Raw genomic sequence first — 22,735 nt, 5'->3', positions numbered from 1 at the left:
CCAAGTACTCTGAAACTCTGTTCTTGTTCTATGATCAACTCTGCATCAATTAGATTGCAAGTAAATGGAAGGCCAAACTGGAGTTTGAGCTCATTGTATTGTTTAGCAGAGATTAAGGCCAATAATGGCGCCGGTTTCAGTAAGACCTACTTGAAATCCTCTTCTCTTATTTCTTTCCATCTCCTCTCTTATTTCTTTGTTTAATAATTCTGTGGGTGCTTTAGCTGTTAAAGTGGAGTTATCCAAACCATCCCCACTAACGAATTTGCGTTTGCTTTCTCCTTTTCTGTGCATGCAGTCGCAGGCCCACTTCTTCTTTTAATTTTTCATCTCAATGCTGTAGGTTTCTTTGTATTCTTGCTCTTGCCCAAGTTATGATTATATTGCAAGAAGTATGCTAGTGAAATTGTAAATAACACCCTGCATATATTTTATAGATAAGGAGGGACCTATTACCTTTGACTGTCATAGGAAACAGAGTAATAAGCTCTATCTTGAGAAGTATGTTTTCTGTTTCCTATTTGACAGTAACCTAAGATTTGGTAAGATAGGGCTTTTGGCATGTATACTCTTTCTAAAATCTCTTATTTGCATGTCCACGCCTCCAAAGTTAATAGTTTTTTCATAGATGCCTCTTACATGTAACTAGTTGTTAGAACTTCATGAAAGTCAACCGTGAAAGGACAAAAGAATTCTTATTTTTATTTGCATATATTCCTTTTAGTTAAGGGTATTTATATCTTTTCGTTTGCCGAATTACTAAGATTCTAATTTTTAGTTGTAAAAAAACTAAGAAGTTATGAATGGTACACGCAAGTATAAAAGTTAAAATGGAAAAAGAGAAAAAAAAACTTCTGGTGGAAGTGAACCTGTGATCTCTATTGCTATGGATATGATTTCATAGCATAGTAAATGCACACCAATTTGGATACGAATGCGATTCTCATAACAAGAAAGCAGGGTTCAGAGAAATCTTAGTGCTGTTCAGACATACTCAATAGTGAGTATCTGCTCTATGTTATTAGAACATTTAGTTCACAAGAAAAACACACACTTAGAGTAAATTTTTCGCAGCTGGATCGTCTTTTATTTCATACCCAAGATGAAGAGCTGTCTGATCTTGGTGTTGTGAATACTGCGGAGCAGCCTCCAACATATTGACATGATAATAGCTTCTTGGATCAAATGTTGGAAGAGCATCCAGCTCGGCTCCTGCTGAGACCATTGCAGCTTGCTGGGCTCGTTCATTCTCCGCTATCTGAGAGTCCAAAATTGTCTAAGATTTGAACTTTGAAGTGTAACTTTATGTGCTACATGACTATTTTTTGCAGTTTTGGCATGCAGAGAGATGGAATATATTGTATGATGAAGGAAAACAACAATATCTAATTGTTTCAATCTTGTATGACAGCAAACTAATATGTATATGAATATATATCATTTAGGATGTCACTGCCACTTGCATTAAGTGGTTCATATTTTTGCTGTTCCATTTGGTAGAACTGCTCATGTACATGAGCATTGAGATAGAATGTCATCCTAATATATCTATTCTCTGAGTTTCTTTACGAGTTCAGTTATGTTTGGAGAGAACCAATAGCACTCACCATCATGTGATGCAAATATTTCAAGTAAGTTTAGTACTACTTTTTGTTGATCGAAACATGTAAGTTAGAAGAAACATCCTATAAAATTATTGTCACTAATCTCAAGGGCAAGTCATTTGCTTGTCTAGTTAGGCTAGTGAGTGACTTCTCTGAACATGACAGAGAGTCTATTTAGAATATAATAGATAGATATACTTCTTTCTGTGTCTCTATATCTTAGTGATACTTCATTAAAGTTTGTTTTCTTGTTATCAAGTGAAATAAGCAATACTAGAATATACTTTGTTGTGACTCTCTTTACCTTTGCTCTGAGATACATATTATCATTTTGAAGATCAGCTTCCTACATGAAAACAGAAAAAGCAAAGAAGAATCAGAGGCAAGTAACACAACTTATTAAGCAAACTAAAGTACAATAAAAGGTAAATTCCAAGAATTTAAGACGAAAATGGTACCTTCTTCTGCATGTACTCAATCTCTGCAAACAGCAGCTCATGCTGTTAAATAGAAACCAATGAGTTCAATTAAGAAGCAGTTCTAAAGATCTCCATATGTCCAAGACAATTGCACTAAAGTTTACACGATTTTATCACACGGGAGTAATTTTAGCGCATTTTAGTTGTTTGTCGTTTTTTTTTTTTTTTTTTTGGATCTTAATGCTTGGTGAAAGCAAGATTCTACAGACATTTGCAACATAGCAAAATTGATATGATGAATGTGAGGTATTACAGCCTACCTTCTTGGATCGAATCCGTGCAATGCCTCTTTCTAGCCTGTTTTCGAGTTGCTTGAGCTCCTTAACGGTCAAATTACTCAATCCGTCACCTGCCAAGTGTCTGAAAACATGAACAGTATCAGGTTTAATTTACATAGAAAAAACCAAGGTTCCTACTTATCCTTACCTTACTGCTAACTAGCATGCATGAAATAGAACTACGTAGGGCCAACATTAGTTAGAGTACTTACCTGTTTGCATTTTGTAAAATCTGTATCTGATGACGCAACTTCGCTGCTTCTTGTTGATAGTATTGCTGCTCAAAGCATCAAAACATCATCAAAAGATAGTGGAGATGACCACATTAACCTTACACTTCCATGTAAACACCCCATGTTCTTAGTAAAGCGTGCATGAAGGGAGTGAGTTTGAATGATGATTAAATCTCATTCTTCTCAAGTAATTGAAATTAAATTGTTAATAAATGTAATGAAACAGAAAAGAAAAGAAGGAAAGATAAAAGTGACACTTTAAGTTGAATGAGGGAATAAGTCAATTTCTTTGTTTTGTTATTTGACTATAAAGGATAAGTCTAAATGATGCTTAAATCTACAGGCATTAGTTACTATTAACTCCATGATTAGCGTATACTCCGCATCATCTCTCGATTTGACTAAAATTTCACTGGATTTTTAATTTTATATTCATGCATCCATAGACCAAGAGGAGGTTTGCCTGAAAATTTGCTGCACAGTCTACCGAGAAGCTAAGCGGCTACTTCATGCATGTCTTCATGGAGTTCCTTTCTTCCTCTTCTTTTTTGATATTCTATCATGTGTTCATATCTTTTGGCCGATAAAATATTCGCTAGATTATTGTGAAATGACATCAATGTGATATTCGTGGTTATTTTTAACATTGAGCAAACTTTATCTGATGCATGATATGTCCTGTGACCGCAGAATGCATGATGTAGTTTTCTCCTTCATCTTCTCTATTAGAGTTATTAGAATGTCTATCATTCAAATTTATCTTATTTTATTGTGAACTTGTGTAAATAGGGCTGAGCCCTCTCTTTCAAATGGATGAAACATTCCACCAAAATTCTCTTTTCTTCTCCTCTCTCCAAACCCATTCTAGGTTTGGATTTCTTATTGTTTCATTCTCTATCAATCTTTAGATCGATACAAGAAAGAGGAAAGGAAATGAAAGGAAATACAAGTACTGCAATAGTGATGGGGTTAGAATCTTAAGCCATTACAACTTTTTCCATCTTCAATTTTAGTGAGCTCCTGACTCTTAACCTCTGCAATACCAATAGGTTTTTACAGACTCGCAGCTAAAATTCCCACTATATCATCCTTTCCCTCCCTCACTTATATGTTGAACTGAAAATAACAATTTCAAGAACCCCTACTAGTTCAATGTCTTCATAATAAAACATATATGTCTAGAGAAGTAGAAATAAACATCAATTAAGGTGGTAAAAGACATAGACTTATGGACAATGAATAAACAAGAAGAAAACATACTGTTTTTAAGATTTGGGAAAGATGTACTATGTCGTCTGTTGATAAGAAATTCTTACTTGAGAATTAACCTCTATGGCCGAACTTGAGTTTGAGCTGTTGGCACTGGCCTTCTTATACTTCTCAATGGTTGATCTTATGCTAGCATACAAATGTCAATGCACAACAATTAAACACATTTCAGTAGATTTTTGAATAATAAGTTTTAAAATATATTTTCATATTAACATACTCTTCGTTCCTGGAAAAAATAATTCACATATGATACAGCATGCATGTAGAGCATAACAAGCAAAGTCTAAATGCAAGAGTGATGTTCAAACTATTAATATGGAATATAGTAATTAATACTTACTGAATTTAAGAATCGGAGAAATCAGTTTATTGCTGACTTGTAAGCTGTAGGAAAAATGTTGTCACATAATTTCAAGATATGTTTCTAATGTTCTTATAACCTAAAAAATTTAACATGACAATAGTCAGGCTTGGGAAGACCATAGTCAGGAGCAAGCACGAGGCTTATTATGCTATTATCACGAGTTTTATCAAACTACGTTCATTTAACTCTCTTGATTGGATCCAAATATTTGGTCTTCCTTTCATTTTTGGCAACTCTGATATCCTTGAATCATTTAACTGTTCATTTTGTCTGGCTGAGTTTAATCATTTTAATAAATAATAAAAGCATGAATTTGAATATCAAAAAACTACCAAAAGATTTAGTATATATAGATAGTGCTCTACTTATAATTGTGACTCAAATATAAATTTTTGCACCATAATAAAGAAAAAGATGTAGATAGATCAAGGTCATAAATGACTAACAATTGAGAGAAAGTGTTGCATTTTTTCACTTTTGCATCACTTCAAGCGATTCATCACAAAAAAGGGACTCGAATAGTCCCACATTACTCTTTGACATAAGGACCCTCACCTCTTTCAACTCCTGTAAGTTTCACCAAAGTATGAAAGAGATGTGTGACTGGTTGCAAGGAAACTAACAATATTTTTATAGCACAAGTATGGAACTGCCTTACATGTTCACGAATGTCAAGAATGATGTAATTCATGGGTCACCTCTCTATAGTTAGTATATCACCATCTGTAGTACAGATGCTGGGAATATAAGTAAAAGCCTATAGAGAGGAGGACATTGGAAGGAGGGATTTTAGCCTCTTATCACCATAAGGGAAAACCAGCTGTGATAGGCCACAGTTTCCATCTCCATGTTACAAAATTATGAATCAATCAGGGTCAATGTCTTGCTCATAAAGATGATAATTGAGTTGGGCCTGGAAGTTATCAGCGTTGGATGATAAGAAATCTCATGTGAACATCAATTCAGAGAGAGAGAGAGAGGGAGGGAGAGAGAGAGAGAGAGAGAGAGAGAGAGAGAGAGAGAGAGAGAGAGAGAGAGAGAGAGAGAGAGAGAGAGAAGGCAAGAAGGCAAGGAAGGAAAGAAGAAAACCCTAATATATAAATGAATAATAATTACTATATATACAAAGGGTAGCTAGCTAGGTTTTATATTATATATGCATGTGATCACCCAAGTGTTCTCAAGCTGCTGTAGATGTATGTTATCATTACATGAAGTCTCTGCCAACTTGCCCATTAATAGAAGAGAGCCCTCCAGTTTACTCAGGAAATCTTTCACCAAAATCAAACTATGGACATCTCTCACTTCGATCCACTATGTAAGAGAGAGTAAACTAGCTAGAAAACACATCACAACATTCTGATGAATCTAAAGAGAAATATATGCTTATGAATATCAATTAACATATAGCTGCATCCGTTTCATCCAACCTCCAAAAGCTTTCAACAACCTCCTCAGAAGATCATATGGAGAAAATGAAGTGGAAGAGGATATGATAGCAGTTGCATGCGGACCTGTTATTGGAGTACTCGTACAGGCGGCCGCGGCTAGAGAAGACGATTAGGGCAACCTCGGCGTCGCAGAGGACCGACAACTCGTAAGCTTTCTTGAGCAGCCCATTCCGCCGCTTGCAGAAGGTCACCTGCCGGCTCGTCGTGTTCTCGATCCTCTTGATCTCAATCTTTCCCCTTCCCATGATTTCTTCCTACCAATTCAGCTGATTTGAGCAAGCCCAATTTTTTTTTTAAAAAAAATAACAAAACAAAGAGAACTGTGGTAGAAATTGGTTTGAGATTTGAATTGCAGGTCATCATGCCATTAACAAAGAATCAAACAGATAAAGCTAAAATAAGTTATTGCTGAATTATATAAACTAGGGTTTTCTGCAATTAACTGAAACAACTAGCATTCTGACTAGTGAGTAGATCTAACACTGGCCAAGTAAATTCTTTGGCTGGTAGTTTGACAGTTTCAAACTGGAATGGTCTAAAGCCAACATAGAGAAAAGATTTGGACTGCAGTTTCTCGTTACAGTGGCAAAGAATAAAACATTAAAGCCACAAGAAAATGGTATGGAAAAGGCAAACTAGGGTTTCTTGCACAAAAAAAAAAAAAACTGAAATAAACGCCACCGTAAGTACTCGCCAAGTAGATTCTGTGGTTGATCTTATAAAAGTTTCAAAGAAAAAAGGAGAACAAACGGACTTTAAAATTGGTTAGAGATTTGAACTGCAGGTCGACATAGCAACGACAAAGAAACAAACAACAAAATTATATGTTTCAGATAACTGAATTAACTAGTCCACACTGATTGGTGAGTAGATCTAATTAATATTCAACAAAATAAACTCTTTCCTTGGCCATATCGAAGTTTCAAACTGAGAGTATCGTAAACAAACGTAAAATTTTGCTAGAGAGAAATTAGCTAAGCCATCATAAAGAATCAAAAAACAAAGACAAAAGAAATCATCACTGCTAGGTTTTCTTGATCAAAACAGCTGATGTAATCTCTCACACCCACCAAGAATGTTCCTCGGTTGATCAAAAATAAAAGTCTCAGTCAAACAGAAACGAAAGAGAGCGTACGAATTGATTAAACAGTTTATAGTAATTTCAACAAAGAATCAAGAACAAGTAAGAGAAAAGAAGAGAAAAAGATAACAGAAGAGATCAACTTCTTGAAGTAGCTAGAGAAAGAAAAAAGATCTTTCGATCTAGTAAGCTCCAGCTGCTCGATCGACTTCCTTAAAGGATCACTTTTTGTTCCTTTCCCTCGAAAAGAATACGATCAAAATCGGAAGAAAAAAAAAATCGCCTGGAAATCTAGCAAGAACTCATCAAAGTAGCTTTACCATCTGCACCAACCTCCCTTTCCGGAACAAAATTATCGGAAAAAGGCAACCAAAACAAGCAGAAGAAAGATCGAAGAGAAGAAGAGATTACTACTACTTCTCTAGATTTACCAAAAGATTTCGCGAACTCCGAGGCGAGAGAGACAGAAGAAGAGAGCAAGAAAGCAAAGGAATAGGCAACTGCATGGGGTTGGCATCGGATCTAGTGGGTTTCCTTTTAAAGGAGAGAGTAGTGGCTCCGAGTTCCGACCATTAAGTTGTACCTTCGGTTAAGTTTAATACGACTGATAGCAGCTCACCTTTCCGTGCCTAAAAGTTACGCACATAAATATATTGGTTTTATTCCGAGGAATAGGATAGGTTAAGCGGGTAGTGAAGGGACAGGTAAAGCGTAATGGTAGCTTGGTAAGACGGAAGAGCTCGGTAGTGATGAGCTCACCGACTCATAAGCCCATGTCACCACCTCCTCCGCACGTGATTTATGTAATATAATTTTATTTAATTATCATAAACTCTTTGGGGATTAAGTTAATTATATAAAATACATTTTGGCTGTAGAAGAAGGAAGATAGGTTGATAGAGATTTGGAGAAAGAGATTGAGAGATTGAAAGGAAAAAGAGAGTAGAAACAATATCACTATAGAAATTTTTTTTTTGTTGAGAAAAGTAGTAGTCTAATTATATTAATATCACCATATAAGTAGACATTAGGCTGGGTTTTAGATAGAGAGAGATATGAGAAAAGGGAGGCCAGGAGAAAGGAAGTAATAAAAATTATGGAGGTTTATTATTAGGAGAGGAAAATGTTGGAAGAGAAAAATATTTGATAAAGATTGAAAGAAAAAGAGTATAGATAAATTAAGAACATAGATTTGGGGAGAAAGATGTGGACAATTTCAATACAAATGAGGGCAAATTTTGGTCACATATCATTCGAATGTCAATTCCAAACAGAATAACAAATAGTAAGCTAACAGTGATTTGAATTATTATTTATTTTTTCTTTAAGATGTATAAGTGATACCGGGTTATAGTTTACATAATCTAGGTGTAATTTAGCCTAAATAATAAAGTGGGGACTAATTAGTTGGATATGAATAAGTAAATAAATCTAGAAGAAGCCTCAATAAGTTTTCGTCGAAATGAAAGCTTATTACGATAAGAATTCTTAAGAAAGCTTAATTCGAACGTCGAAAAAATAACCAAGTTAATTGCTTGCCTCTTACTTTTTCAACACTATAAAATATGTATAGCTAGAGGAGAACTTAGTTTTAAGTTTTAATACAAGACCCCAAGTCCACTGTACTGTTTTAAGATTTTGAATAACATGGTCATCTGTCACTAAACTTGCAACTAATTACACATGACTAACTAAAATGAAGGTAAAAGCCTTAAGTTTTTAGTTTTGAAGCCTTAATATATATTGCTACTGCTGCTATTTCAGAAGCTACAAATGTACTCATTCAGACATATAGGCAGTAATACTTCTTTTAAGAGAAGTGATATGAAGTTGTAAATTAATTCAGTCAAAGGCATACCCTTGAATTTATTTTGTGTTGATTCATGGCAGGTGAATATATGTCTGAAACATTCACTTGATTCTTTCTGAAGAAAGATTCAGACAGAAAAGAATTGTTGTAGAGCTCAACATCAACATAATAACCTAATTAGACTGCACCTTGAATGTTGAAAGAAGATTTTTATTTGACATATATGAGAATATTGTGATTAGTCCTACAACTAAAAATTTTAGAATGTCTCAGTGTTATTGAGAAACAAAAGGCGAAAGATGAATGTTGAGTATGCAATACATTACTTTTGAAGCTTCAGTTGGAAGAAGATTAAACAAAAACAGTGAAGAAGAGAATATATCACATGAGAATTGCTTGTTGCTATACTTATCTATACCTAGATTCAAGTTTCTTGATCAACCTAGCCATCAAAATCTCCTTTTATCTTACTTGGAGGCGGTATAAATCCTACGAGAATGTATGATGTGATATCTTTCCAATTTGCTACTAGTCTCTAAAGGAGACGTAAATTTTATTTACTCTTCGACCATTATTAGATATTTGTGTTACGCGTATATGATTTGAAGACAAAGCTAATACGGCATGAATTCGTGAATATATCTTTGATGACATCATGTGATTCCTCAAGACAAACACTATGATCTAACTAGTAGACTTTTTCTTCCTTTGTAAATATCGCCAGCGAAAAATATATGAAGTAAATGCTCAACCAGGGACCCTGAAATGTGTAGCTCTCCTAACCCTTCTCAAGTTAGGACCACAACTCCCTCTCTCTCTTTTTAGATGTTCAAGTCCATTTTCCTTCTGTTTCAGTGGTGCAACTCAATATAATTCAGCTTTTGCTAGTAGGCTTTGATTTCCTATCTGGGGAGCTGGTCCATATATAGGATTAATTCCTTAATGAAGCATCAAAAGGGGACCAAATATTTATACTTTTTTAGTGTGAAACTCCAACCTTTCACAACTTATATTGAGTTCAGAGGCAGGGACATGAGCAATGACATCCATATGAGAGCATTTAGTCTAATGTCATTGTCTATCAATGGATATTATTAAATAATTGAGGGTCAAGAATCTCTCTCTCTCTCTCTCTCTCTCTCTCTCTCTCTCTCTCTGGACTAGCAGCTTCTAGTTGCACTTTCTACATCAAACAATTACTATGAATTAATTTTGCTACTGCAACACTTTATTGCCATTCTGGTCAAAGCCTCTTATCAACTGGTAGAGGAAAAAAACTTACACTTCCCTAGCAGGAGATAGTTGTAACTGAGACCACTTATATGAAAATAAATGGGCTTTTTCCCTACCTTTTTAGTGGTTGAGGTAATGGATTTACCATCAAATGTACAAAAAGAAAAAATAAAGAATGCATAGCAATCCTCCAGAAGACATTTATATCTTTCTAGAAATGGACCACTTTCTTCAGCTGCACCAACTATCCAACATCAAAGACACTGGAAAGACCTTCACCTACTTGTTTTCTTTTGCATGGAGCCCATTGCCTAATTTGGGACTTGGGTAACAGAGAAATCCCAATGTTGGAGAGGGAATCATGCAAGATATCTCCCTAGATGTATATGCTGTGCTTGCAGTAGCTGGACCCTACTTATTTATTTGCACATGTCAACATTATTCAAGCACAACAGTGACCCTTCTTTGTTTGCAATGGTATTTTTATGGTAGAAGTGGGCCTTCCCTGTGAATATACTCTAAAACATCTCAAGGAAAGAAAAAAGAAAAATCCAATCCAATCTACCAGAGATGTCTACCTGATAGCATTTCTTTTCCAAATTTTACATTTTTACTGCAGCCATCTGCAGTTATGCAGACATTGTTTCGCAAGTGTTTGTTAATCCTACAACTTGCATGATCACAAATAGATTATATCACTTTGGCAATAAACATGACTGTGCAAATTATAGTTAAGTACTATAACTTCAGCATGACTGTTAGTTAATCCTGTACTCAAATGGTTTCTTAGGTACTATAGAAGCCAAATAGCATACATTTTACCAAGTGATTTCATTTTTATTTAGAACTCATTAACATGAATTATACTCAACAAGGAAACAAACTATTCTTAATGAAGCAGATACTCAATCTACTCATTTAACATCCGTTTTCCTGTGTTATGTATTAATCAATGCTTTAAATTAAGATGTAAACTGGGACACACATGAATTGTTGGTATAAATTCATATATTTGTACAGAATTATATTATTTTGCAGAAAACAGGAGAGTTCCCTTCAAAAAAACAAAATCTTTGGACTGCACCTCTACCCAATTGTAGCCATGATTCTTCATGATGAGGATCTTAGCTGCAATCATATCAACACCATATTTCTTTTAATTGCAATTACATGTGTATTCGGGCATATCACCTCTCCTCTAAAATCCAGTTAAAAAGATGATAGTGATCAATCCCGAAGACCTAGTTCAAGTTCAAGATCATCATCATCTTCAAACAGCTTTAGAAGGCATGCATGTTGTTGTTCTCTTTTCTTCTTTTGCCAATACTTGAAAAGGAAAATGGACAATAGAACCGCACCACCCACTCCAAAGCATATTAAGAGCACCTCGCGACCAGTGTTGCGTTTTGAGGTGGAACTCGCATCAGCTTTACTTTCATTCTTGGATGTTGATGGGTCATCACCTAGACCTGAAGAGATGAGAATTTTTCAAGTGCCATTCATAACATGTAGAATGAAACTCAAGAAAGATCATGAATGTACAAAGAATTTCTTCTACTATAAAGAGATTATCGTTGAACTTTTATTGTAGAAGAACCATTTATTTTGGACCCTGTTAGCAAATTAATTTCTACTACTATAAAGAAAGTATTGTTGAACTTTCAACATATTATATAGTATACTAGATAAACTTTGGATCTTCGTGCATCCATTAGTATTACTATATTTTCTTCATATTTTCAACTATACAATTTCCTTTCTTCACTGGTTCTTTTCAGGTTGTTTCCTCACAGATAATTTGTTCCTAAGCAACTGATCGAATCCAAATGGGCAAAATAGCATAGCCCAAGGCTGAGCAACAAAATGCGAGTGAGGAGTTGAACCCAAAACCCAAATAGTATGCATTATGCGATGCCAATTTTTATTTTGACCCTAATCACCGCATCAGCAAATGAGGTGGATCCTAATGAATTCATCAAGATTATAACTTGTTGCAGAAATATCGGGGGCTGCACAAAGCATCAAGTTATTAGGTATGGGCCTAGATTTTGATCTATTTAATATTCAAAGCAGAGGAACTTAAATTAGGCAATTCTTACTGCACATAATTTGTTCTCCTCAAGTTATTAACTTTAGGGTATCTACTGTTTGGCCAGATTGGCTGCTAGTTTAAGCTTGTTGTTGGTTTCGTTATGTATCTTGTATAACAGACTTCTGCTAAAAACTTCACCTAAGAAAGAAGAGGGAAAAAAAGAGGAAAAAGTTACATTAGATCCTTACAATAGTTCCTTGCACTCATGAAACTTGAGCCATGCTAAGCATCACATCCTTACAAAACGTCATTAATAGTACATCTGAACAATCCACCACAACACGACTAACCGACTATTTGGCACATTATATCAATACTATCTTTCCAAGAATGGGAGGAACTAGGAAGTAAACAGATCTCAATACATTAAATCAATGAAAATAATTACTAGTAAAGAAACAAAAGTTTATACTCTTTCTACTTTATCACCAAAGTTAAGAAGAAGTAATCCGGTAAGAAGGATGGCAAAAATCCTTTTCATTCTAAATCCAGTTGGACCTTCACCAAAAAATCTAGTTGCAGATACCAGGCAAATTCTACAGAATAAACAAGACAAGCTGCTGCTCCTTCAAATTAGTAATTGCAAAAACAAGGAGATCTTTGATTGATTTAACAATCAATAATGGCCTGCACTATATATTTTCCCCTTATTTTCGAATTTTCTTGATAGTTTTGGTCACAACAATTCCAATCTCATATCCTCTGCATTATCTAGTTTGACAACCTTTTTTTCCTTCCATCCTGTTACCAACTGGCATTCCTGTTAATCATAATGGCTGCACATTTCTGTAAGTCCAGACTCGCAAGAAAGCTTGATCCAGAGATCCAAAGATCTATCAATTAGTTTGGTGTAAAACTCCACCTTTTTAGTCCTAGTAAAGCTCTCACCATCTCGGTCACAACCACACTACGCTTCTTGATCGTTGAAAGAAGCTAGTTTCCTCCAAGTCACCACCTTTTATTCGGAACAATTGGCAAGCGACAAACCATCCGGTGAACAGAATCTTAGGCAGATCGAATAACTCGCAAAACACACGCAATTATGGACCATAATTCAGACCAAGAACGGACAAGAAGGTTGCCTCCGTGAGATCTAGAAACTAAGCTATTCCCAAAAAGGTTCAAACTTTAGGGTCTAAGATTGGAGGAGGGATTTACCTGGGATCAGTTGCAGAGAGATTCCGACGACGAAAACGAAGATTTCTTCTGGTAGTATCTCACAAACTCCTCTCTTCATCTCTCTCTCCTCTCTTCTACCTCTCGGACGAAAATAAATAAATAGATATTTATGGTGCGGATTCGGGTCTAGCAACCACAAAGATCCGCTTGTTCAGGTCGGGTTTGGTTACTTCGGAGCTTGGTCTACATCCGCATCCCAATTGACCCAGAGGTTTATCAAATTTTGTTCTTTCAAGTTTGGCTTCAAATGGAAGTTGAAAATATAAACTAATGAGACAAACGTAGTTATCTTTATTTAATTGTCTTAATTGGGTCTCTTATGTTGAGGAACAAGGGATAGAATATTTCTTAATCAATCTTTTCTTGTTTTAATTGGGTCTATTGTGAGGATAAAATATTTCTTAAAACACTCTCCATTATATAAGTTAGATCGCTAGATTAACTCTTCTAGGAAGTAATCATAATAAATTTAAACTATACACATATAACTCTCTAGTGAAAGATACTAAATATCAACTTCAATATCTATGCAGGTGAATCGAACGTATGACTATTATGTATTTGAAACTTTAAATGCATCCGAAGGGCTTATAAATTGATTTAAAATTAAAATCCTATTATATTGTGGTTCTAAAATAAGCTAAGATCTAACCAGCAAGTTGTACATTATTGCTCTCTAAATTGCCACCCACTTCTGGGTCTAATCTCTTGACAGCTACTTTTGATGCTTTGAAATAAAATAGTAGCAAAGAAGTTGTTGGATGGATCTAATCATATTTTTGGCAAACTTGGCCATTTGAAGGCTCCCTCACTGGTTATAAATAGTTCCCTACTTATAGCAAACTCTTCTTAACACTCCAAAAGGTCAACTGCAACTCTAGAGAGAGAGAGAGAGAGAGAGAGAGGAGAAGAAGAAGAAGAAGAAGAAGAAGAAGAAGAAGAAGAAGAAGAAGAAGAAGAAGAAGAAGAAGAAGAAGAAGAAGAAATAGGAAGATAACAATGGCAGAGCAACCTCTCCTCACACCCTACAAGATGGGCAGATTTGATCTCTCCCACAGGTTAGCAATCCAAATCTTTTAACTCATTTTTGTTAGTTTTGTTATCTAACCTAAAAATGTCAACTTAAAATTGACAAATTATGTTTAGCCTATTTTAAATATATAAAAAATTCGAATATAATTTTTAAGTCATATATATATATATATATAGTAATTTTGATAAATATTGTAGGGTGGTATTGGCACCAATGACAAGATCAAGGTCTTATGGCAATATTCCTCAACCCCATGCTGCCCTCTACTACTCACAGAGAGCCACCAGAGGAGGCCTCCTTATAACGGAGGCCACTGGGATTTCCGATACGGCTCAGGGGTATAATTGTACTCTTAATTACACTCTTATTTTTGCTCTTTAACATTTAATTCCTTTTTAAAAAAAAATATTTATTTGTGACCAATAAGGTACCCGGAAACCCCTGGGATTTGGACCAAGGAACACGTGGAGGCCTGGAAGCCAATCGTTAATGCCGTGCATCAGAAGGGCGGGGTCTTCTTCTGCCAGATCTGGCACGTCGGAAGGGTTTCCAATTATAGTATGTCTCTCTCTCTCTCTAGATCCATGTAAATTTTGGGAAAAAGAATATATTAAAATTTTAATAAAATTATATAATAATTTTTCATTAACATAAATAGTTTGCATATATAAATTTATAATATTGGTATAATTTTTCTAGGTTACCAGCCTAACGGTCAAGCTCCGATATCGTGCAGCGATAAGCCGATAACGCTCGAGATCGGACCGGATGGTGAAACCCTAGACTACTCTCCTCCTAGGAGATTAAGAATTGATGAGATATCCCAGATTGTGAATGATTTCAGACTTGCTGCAAGGAATGCTATAGAAGCAGGTAGAATTATTTTTCTCTATGAAGCATGAGTTAGTTGTCACTAAATGTGTGGGGGATATGAGATAATTTATTTTACACTCCTAACCCATGCTCATTAAATTAAATTAAATTATCAAGTTGTCCAATAGATAACCCCAATTATTTAAGTGGTCCTCAAAATTGGTAGAGATGATAGTTACAGTTCAATTGACATGTAGAAATCAAGCTAAATGGGAAAGAAATTTCTTAATGTATAGGTTTTGATGGAGTTGAGATCCATGGAGCAAATGGCTACTTAATCGAACAATTCATGAAGGATAATGTCAATGACCGGACCGACGAGTATGGTGGTAGCCTAGAAAACCGTTGCCGGTTCGCCCTAGAGGTGGTGCAAGCCATCGCGGATGAGATCGGACCCGATCGGGTCGGGATCCGACTATCGCCATTTATGGACTATTTAGAGAGTTCAGACTCGGACCCAGAAGCACTTGGGCTATATATGGCTCAGTCACTATCCAAATACAACATCCTTTACTGTCATGCTGTTGAGCCAAGGATGATAATTGTAGATGGTAAGCTAACCATCCCCCATGCCTTACTCCCTATGAGGAAGGCGTTCAACGGCACGTTTATCGTGGCCAGCGGCTACGATAGGGAGGAAGGCAACAAGGTGGTGGCCGAAGATTACACCGATTTGGTGGCGTTCGGCCGGCGGTTCTTGGCCAACCCGGATCTCCCTAAAAGATTTGAGCTCAATGCACCTTTGAACAAGTATGATAGGAAGACTTTCTACACTCCTGATCCTGTGGTTGGGTATACAGATTACCCGTTTCTTGAGTCAACTGTTTAGGCATTATGATTGGGAGTGGATTGCATGATTGGTGTGTTAAGCATCCTATATCAAGTTGCACTTGCTTGTTTAGTGACAATTTGCACTTCCTTGTTAAGTGAAAACAATATGAATGAATGATGTGCAAAGAAACTTATTTAAAGCCCTCAGAAGAAGAGAGAGTATAAAGTATAACCCTCACAATCTGGTATACGAAAGTACACACCCAAAAGTAGAGCAATGAGACAATTCAGTGCCAAGAATAACTCAGACAGAAAAAGGAGTCTATATATAAGAGATGGAACATTGCTGGAAAGACTGTTTCAATTACTCCGCCTATGATTACATGGTAATTGTTGGCAAGCCTTACCATCAGTCACAGTAAGTAAACTGAGTCTCAAATCCACCATAATCCCAAGTAAATACAATTTTTACGACATTTTCTGAGGAGCCAAAGAGGATATCACTCTCCAGGAAACAGTCTGAATTAAAATTATTGAACTGTTATTGTGCACGATAAGCTTGAGGATCAAGAAACCATCATAACCAAACTAACAGGAAACAACACTTTAAAAATCTCAAACATGGGGTTTATCTGAATTGTTGTCTCACAACATGCTATTTATTTGAAAAATATGCTAAACAAAAGGTGGCATGCTTTTTTATACTGGAAGCCCCAAAATGGATGCTTCACACTAGTCAACTTGCTCTTCAAGTGCAGGAATAGGCCAACCGAGTTCAATTTCTTTGATTACCTGTCAGACGAGCACAAAAATGAAAACATCAATAAAGATAAAAGAAGCAACAAATATGATCAAGTAGCTCCATACTTGGACCAGCGGAGCAGTGTCTCATAGAGCATCAGTGTTAAAATACACTAGGCATTAACAACTAACATTGCATCTGAAAAAATAAAGGAGAAAAAGATCTTTTCTTTCCTGATGGATCCAGCAAAGATGAATTTAGGGATCTTAATACGGATAAGTTTCCCTCACAAAATCTTGAACTGTGTGTAATTGCCTAGAGATATCAGGTTTCTCATTCAAAGGGCAGCAGTAGATCTTTACAGAAAATAACAAGTCCACTTAGTTCAAGTAAATGGATCAGAAAGATTCCCCATCAAAGCAGTCAGCTCCCTCAGATTACCCAACTGCATACACTGTCAAGCAGAGTAAGAACCACAAGCCCGATCCGGTCTATCAGGTGTCAAGGCTAGGAGTGTAAACGAGCCAATCTTAGCTTGGTTCGGCTAGAAATTGATTGCAGTTTTGTTTAGCTCGAGCTTGAGACGAGCCTAACAATATGGGCTCGGCTTGGCTTGCTAAGATTATCGAGCTGGGCCAACTCGACATGTAAAATCCAAGAGTGAACCCAGATCATCCTATTTGAGATTGAAGTAAATTACCAACTATGCTACACCACATTATTGTAAATTTTAAAATATACAATATATATATTATATTATACTATATTATATTATATATATATCAAGCTAATTCAAGCCGAGCTCGAGCGAGCTAAGTTTAGCTTTGCTCGGCTCATTTAGAGCTCGAGCTGAGCTCTACATGAGCCCGAGTTCAAGTTGAGTTCTACATCGCAGAGCTTATGAGTCTTGCAAGAGCCAATGAACTTTTCTAACAGCCCTAGTTAAGGCCAAATAATGTGTGCGACCTGGAGTTGTGGCATGTTGATAAATCCTAGGCTAATCCAACGATAGAAATGACACATGGAAAGAAATCGGATCAGTAATTGCCAAGAAAGAGCTTAAAGTTTAATTACTAAATGTTAGCAGAGGAACACTTACAGATTTACAAACTAGGGTGATAGACAGGCAGATCATTTGCTATTAATGAATGATGAATAATCACATAACAAAATAAATGTAAAGCTTCGAAGAGCATGTGATGATACACAAATACTAATTTGATTAAAGAGAGAGCTGACCTAAGGTTTTGTCCTCCCACCAGTAGAGAAACCTGAGATTGGCGCCTTGCTTGTCAATCTTGTAGAGCTGATTCCAGTGTTCTGCTACTTCGGATCCAAACACAGCACCACAGAGAGCTCCAAACCCCGTAGCCAAAATAACACCTGCAATCACCAAAGCCAAATTTAAGGACCTAATTATGGAATAGAAACATGTAAGAACCTACAGCCTACAGACCATCAATATCTAAAACTATATGTGGCTGTGGGTTTGCGTGTGCATGTATGGGTAAATAAGTATGTTTTCATTGAGCAAACTATCTACATCTTGGAACACATGTAAACCAAAACTAAAATCACAGATGCTTTCCAAGCTGTAGATTGAAAAAAAGCTTGGATATGGTGCCACTTTAACTGGCTACTTTTCTCACTTGATGCATAGGTAGAAGCCCTGACTCCTAAGGATCATATGATTTTTGGTTTCTCTGTTCTTAACAGGTAATGGGTGAACAGAGTGTTGGTTCACTACAGACAAGACACTGCATCAATCTTGTTGCTATCGCTCTTCCATTGGCCATAATGTGAGCATCCATTTTTTGTTACCACTCTTCCATTGGATCTTATACTTCCATATTGCACATAATCAGAACCATAAGAAATGATCTACATCCCAAGATTCCCAATAATTAAATTGCAGAACAAGTAAGCATATACCAGTCCCTTGATTTCACTCAGGGCCATCACATTAAAAGTTGAGATTGATTCTTTGAGGTCAAATTATGAGCACTTTTCTATCTAGGTGAAAAATGAGCTCCCATTTTCTCTTTCCATTTCCCTTCCATAAAATCTGGCCGGGAACACTTATAAGGAAGCAAGTTGTAAAATGAAGTTGCAATAAATTCTAGAGGAGAGTAATTTGTCGTGTGGTTTATAAGTTTTTTTTTTTTTTTGAAGTAATTATGTGCTATATAAGTTCGGATTAAAAGTTAGAAAGCAATTTTAAAGAGCGGGTTAGATGTGATACCATGTGGGCTCTTTGAATATTTCAAGGAAACACCTCCTAAATGTGCTGCACCAAGAGCGGCTCCAACCATTGCATACTTCCTTGATTCCCTCAAAGCCTTCAACTACAAAAACAGACATATTTTTTTTCCAGAACACTGTTAGGAAAGTTCTACAACCAAAAATTAGTAAGATAATCTGAAAATCATGACCAAGAGAAAAAGGCAAAAGAATCTTAAAAACCACACAAAGATTCAGTAGACTATGCAAGTTCATATTATCCATACATATCATGCAGGTTTCTTTACATGACGTTCTAGTGTCAACTTATATTTTTGTAGCTTGAATGTCTAGTTTGAACTTGCATCATGCGACCAGACCATGTTCATGATCTAGATGTAAGAGAAAATGACATCAATAATCCAAAAATTACCAATCTGCATCAAGATCCAAAACGATCCAACGATATACATAACCCTCAAATCTAAAGGGGCAAAATTTATTAAAGCTAACGAATGAATTCTCAAGAACTCATCAAACAAACGACCCAAACAAGCGCGAAAGATTTGGTAGTAGAACTCAAACCAGATTCGATACCTGAGGTCCGTAGACGGGATCGGATGCGATGAACTCCTCCACATCAGCCTCGGTCCATTTGGGGAGCGACTTCTCCCTTCCATAAGTCTTCTTGAAGTAATCGAGGAAGGAGAAGTTCTTCTTCCAGTGCTCCTTCACCTCCTCGAAGTGCTCGCCAAGAATTCCCCACGATGATGACTTCTCTCCCATCTCTCGTCTCTCTCTCTCTTCTCGATCGAGGTGGGCTTAGGTTTGGGAGAAGAAGAGTGGTTTTGATAAGCGGATGTTTGTCCTGACCCGATAGGTACCGGGTGGGTATTGATTAGACCCGTACCCGGTTAAGAGTTCTTCGTTCATTTTAGCTGAAATTATCGGGTCGGGTGAATGCTTAATTGGATCTCGGATTGTCCCGTTTAGGCTTATTGGGAGGCTACCCGTGAGTGGTCTCGTCTCGCAACATCGCCCATGGTTTATGTGAAGCTGGTTTCGGGTACGGATGAAATTATGATGATTCAACCCGAATCCGACCATCGCTACCTGAAGATACCAACGTAAGCCTCGTCGTCTCTTATCGTTCTTCTCTATCCTGGAGCGATGAAGAAGGAGCTATTGGCTTCGGCGCCATGGAGGGGCGAGGAGGAGCCCGAAAAGTTCAAGGACGCGAAGCTCCGGGTCACCAGCCAGCCCGGAGGCACGCCCACTATGCACGTGCCGCGCAAGAAGTCCTCCTCCTCCTCCAAGGACTTGGGGGATGAGGACGACGAGGCCGAGATCGACCCCGAGCTCAGATACAGCTTCCAGAGGAACTTCCAGGTCCTTTCCCCGACTTACTCGCTTAGTTTCCTTCCGTTTTCGTAGTACCTAATTGAAGATTTCTTGGTTACTACCCGGGAAAGCGTTGCTGGTTGTGGATTTGAGCGGTTATTGAAAAATATTTTGTGTGCGTTCCTTTTGGGGTTGGATGAACTTGTTTGCGTGGGAAAATTTGGTTTTTGGGGGTTACTATGGATACCCAATTGAATTTTCTTTACTAATTGAGGTGTTCGTTTGGTGGGTTCGTTAGGTCGAAAATTTATGATGTTTCTTTTTTTTGTAAATTATTTTCTTTGTGAATGTTAGTCTTATGGTGGTTACATGACTGCTTTGCTTTAATCAATTATCTTTCAAGGTTATGATAAGGCATAGATTGGAAGTCTAATTTAGGATTTTTCAAACTGTTTAGTAAATGATAAAGGTTGAGAAGTCTTTTTTGTGTCAGTGCTCACTAATCATTAAATTTATTATTTAGATAAGTGGTATTGATTCTGGGCTTATACTTATATCTCCATCACTATAAATGGGCAAAAAGATTTTGGAAAACCAATCTTCTGTAACTAATAGCCAAAATTAGAGCCTAAACCAACCTCAGACGTTTATCTTGCAGAGCTAAAGAATTAATGAAATAAAATTTTTCCCAAATTTTAGCAGATTTGGTGTAAGTTCCTTGTGCATAGATGCCACATTTTCAAATGACAATGCTTCCCTGCGCAAAATTATGGAAAACGTAGATTTTATGAATTTGTCTTTGGGTATCATGGATATGTCATGTGCTGAACTGCCAATTTTCGTACTCCCTCGACGCTGACACTTTGCTAATCTGCATGACTGGCACATAACTCCTAGTCCATGTATGTATATACATAGGCATGGATATCTAGGAGACATTATTTTGGTGTTTGATTTCTCTGCTCTGTCATGTTTGCAGTTTCTGCGATGTGTTTTCAGCGTGGACACTATTGTGAAACCCCTTCCTCCTGCCATGGCATATAATGCTTCTCGGAACCTAAACTTTTTCCTTCGCATCTTTACACAGTTTTGGGGTAAGTTTCTGCACTTAATAAGTCTAAGAGTAGTATGTGGAAGTGAATGCTTTTTTTTTCCTCTTGCTCCTTTCCATCCTCTTGCTGAGTTCTTCTTTGAGACTATCCTCGTCATGTCTAATTACTTTTTTCATATACTCTGTTACTTCATTTTTTTTAACTTCCTTTGAAATAAGAGTTGTATCATAACTTCTGTAGTACAATATCTAGATAAATTGGTGGATGAGATTTGAGTTACCACCAACCATCAAGCTCATACTTGCCAATTACACTGAATTCAGAAGAATTATTGCTTCTGGAAAATAAATGCTTAGAGAGATGAAGTTAAGGTGGCATTTTGCAGACGTTGGCAAGACAATCTTCCTAGGTGCCATCATAACTTTAGATATCTTTTCTCATTTGCCCTCATTTTGATAGCGGATGATTTAGACTCTAACCAAGATACTTTTTTCTTTTTGTTTCTGATGAGCAAGTACCTACTTATTCATGTTCTGTTACTTACTCATATGCAACAACATGCGGCAGTTTCAGTTGTACGACTCCCCAGTTGCTTCTTGATTGAGCCTCAAATTTATTAGGTTTGCATACAAAAAGTTTGATCCATTTTTCCCCTTAAAGTTATAGGATACCATAGTGACAACTCTGCTCCAAATGAATTCATGGTTGCCAGTGATTACTTTCAGCTTCACTGTTGTTTGATGAAAAGAGATTGTGTTTACGTGTTTATTTCTCTCTTGCATGCTTTGGATGAAAATCTCCACATTCTGAAGTACTGAATGCCAACCTTCTTTTGGCCTTTTCTTTGCCCTAGTTTCTGTTAGAAACCTAGTGTTACTCTTTCAATTTCTCTCTTGCAGATCCAGAGGGAATTGCCAATGCACAGAAGTCACTTGGACTTGGACAGGAAGAGAAAGGCCGTCGTGTTCGCTGATGATTTTCGCTTCTGATGGTTTTTGTTTCTATTTTGTTTTTGATATTACGACTTCTGTAATGAACTTAATGCTTGCTTCTTTGTTTGGGTTCCTCTTATTGGATTCTACATGATGTTGAAATCTAGATGTTATGATCTAATGCGAGTTTAAAGCAACTAGTTGCTCAGGCATGTTCACAGAGAGAAATAGCTTGGGTATTTATCTTGTACTCCTGAGATGATTGAGATTTGGCGTAGGGGAGAACAAGTTCACTTTCTTTTTAAACGAACTCTAAAATGTACTCTGCTTTATACTTCATTCTGATGTCTCCTTGTGGCACCTTCTCTTTTTCATCATTTGTCTAGTATAATATTTAAGTTTGAATTCTTGCTTGTGGAACAGGAAAAATGTCCAATACTCCAATGTACTTGGAAAAGAAATGATGCCTTCTGTGTTGAGAATTTAGATTGTTGCACTAATTCATTCCTTTTGTGTTTCCTTCCCTCTAAAGAATCAGTACAAACAGGCAGTAAAAAATTTGAGCAAAGAAAAGCTAAGGGGAACCTAAACGAAATTATTATAAGCTTATAGCCATCAAAATAAAACAGGTATAGAAGAAATTTTGACTAAATGAATTCTTTCCAGATTTTAAAGAGATGATTTTGCCCTAGACA

At 36.6% G+C, this 22,735-nt stretch overlaps 4 protein-coding genes and 2 long non-coding RNA genes across 8 annotated transcripts; 2 read left to right on the top strand and 4 right to left on the bottom strand.

Annotated features, from left to right (window-relative positions):
- Window positions 1-923: 923 nt before the first annotated feature.
- Window positions 924-7,290, bottom strand: LOC140785491 (agamous-like MADS-box protein AGL11). Of its 3 annotated transcripts, none has more exons than XM_073133332.1 (8): window positions 7,194-7,290; window positions 5,745-5,931; window positions 3,911-3,992; window positions 2,574-2,638; window positions 2,344-2,443; window positions 2,063-2,104; window positions 1,909-1,950; window positions 924-1,258 (listed from the first exon to the last, which is right to left on the bottom strand). In XM_073133332.1, exons 2-8 carry the CDS (start codon window positions 5,924-5,926, stop codon window positions 1,055-1,057), a joined length of 717 nt encoding a protein of 238 aa, XP_072989433.1. In that variant the 5' UTR covers window positions 5,927-5,931; window positions 7,194-7,290; the 3' UTR covers window positions 924-1,054. The 3 variants fall into 3 exon arrangements, with proteins under 3 accessions (XP_072989433.1, XP_072989432.1, XP_072989431.1); XM_073133331.1 differs by having other exon boundaries at window positions 5,745-5,935; window positions 7,194-7,258; XM_073133330.1 differs by lacking the exon at window positions 7,194-7,290 and adding an exon at window positions 7,083-7,167 and having other exon boundaries at window positions 5,745-5,935.
- A 3,477-nt stretch (window positions 7,291-10,767) lies between these two features.
- On the bottom strand, window positions 10,768-13,155 carry LOC140786895 (uncharacterized). The gene is made up of 2 exons (XR_012108712.1): window positions 13,056-13,155; window positions 10,768-11,274 (listed from the first exon to the last, which is right to left on the bottom strand). It is a non-coding gene; the product is annotated as an uncharacterized lncRNA (long non-coding RNA).
- LOC140786896 (uncharacterized) lies at window positions 12,264-13,048 on the bottom strand. Its single transcript, XR_012108713.1, has 2 exons — window positions 12,760-13,048; window positions 12,264-12,657 (listed from the first exon to the last, which is right to left on the bottom strand). It is a non-coding gene; the product is annotated as an uncharacterized lncRNA (long non-coding RNA).
- A 778-nt stretch (window positions 13,156-13,933) lies between the features above and the next one.
- On the top strand, window positions 13,934-15,953 carry LOC140786611 (12-oxophytodienoate reductase 1-like). The gene is made up of 5 exons (XM_073135178.1): window positions 13,934-14,134; window positions 14,307-14,447; window positions 14,537-14,667; window positions 14,809-14,982; window positions 15,219-15,953. The coding sequence occupies exons 1-5, from the start codon at window positions 14,076-14,078 to the stop codon at window positions 15,809-15,811; spliced, it is 1,098 nt and encodes a 365-aa protein (XP_072991279.1). The 5' UTR covers window positions 13,934-14,075; the 3' UTR covers window positions 15,812-15,953.
- A 276-nt stretch (window positions 15,954-16,229) lies between these two features.
- On the bottom strand, window positions 16,230-19,595 carry LOC140786612 (succinate dehydrogenase subunit 6, mitochondrial). The gene is made up of 4 exons (XM_073135179.1): window positions 19,313-19,595; window positions 18,738-18,840; window positions 17,735-17,878; window positions 16,230-16,545 (listed from the first exon to the last, which is right to left on the bottom strand). Exons 1-4 carry the CDS (start codon window positions 19,499-19,501, stop codon window positions 16,529-16,531), a joined length of 453 nt encoding a protein of 150 aa, XP_072991280.1. The 5' UTR covers window positions 19,502-19,595; the 3' UTR covers window positions 16,230-16,528.
- A 200-nt stretch (window positions 19,596-19,795) lies between these two features.
- LOC140785475 (uncharacterized) lies at window positions 19,796-22,379 on the top strand. The gene is made up of 3 exons (XM_073133308.1): window positions 19,796-20,104; window positions 21,036-21,150; window positions 22,008-22,379. Exons 1-3 carry the CDS (start codon window positions 19,886-19,888, stop codon window positions 22,079-22,081), a joined length of 408 nt encoding a protein of 135 aa, XP_072989409.1. The 5' UTR covers window positions 19,796-19,885; the 3' UTR covers window positions 22,082-22,379.
- The last annotated feature ends 356 nt before the right edge of the window (window positions 22,380-22,735 follow it).

This window comes from Typha latifolia, chromosome 4 (genome assembly GCF_019914945.1).
Source record: "Typha latifolia isolate L0001 chromosome 4, TyphaL0001v2, whole genome shotgun sequence".
NCBI lineage: Eukaryota > Viridiplantae > Streptophyta > Magnoliopsida > Poales > Typhaceae > Typha > Typha latifolia.
This window is presented reverse-complemented; position numbering and strand designations above follow the sequence as displayed.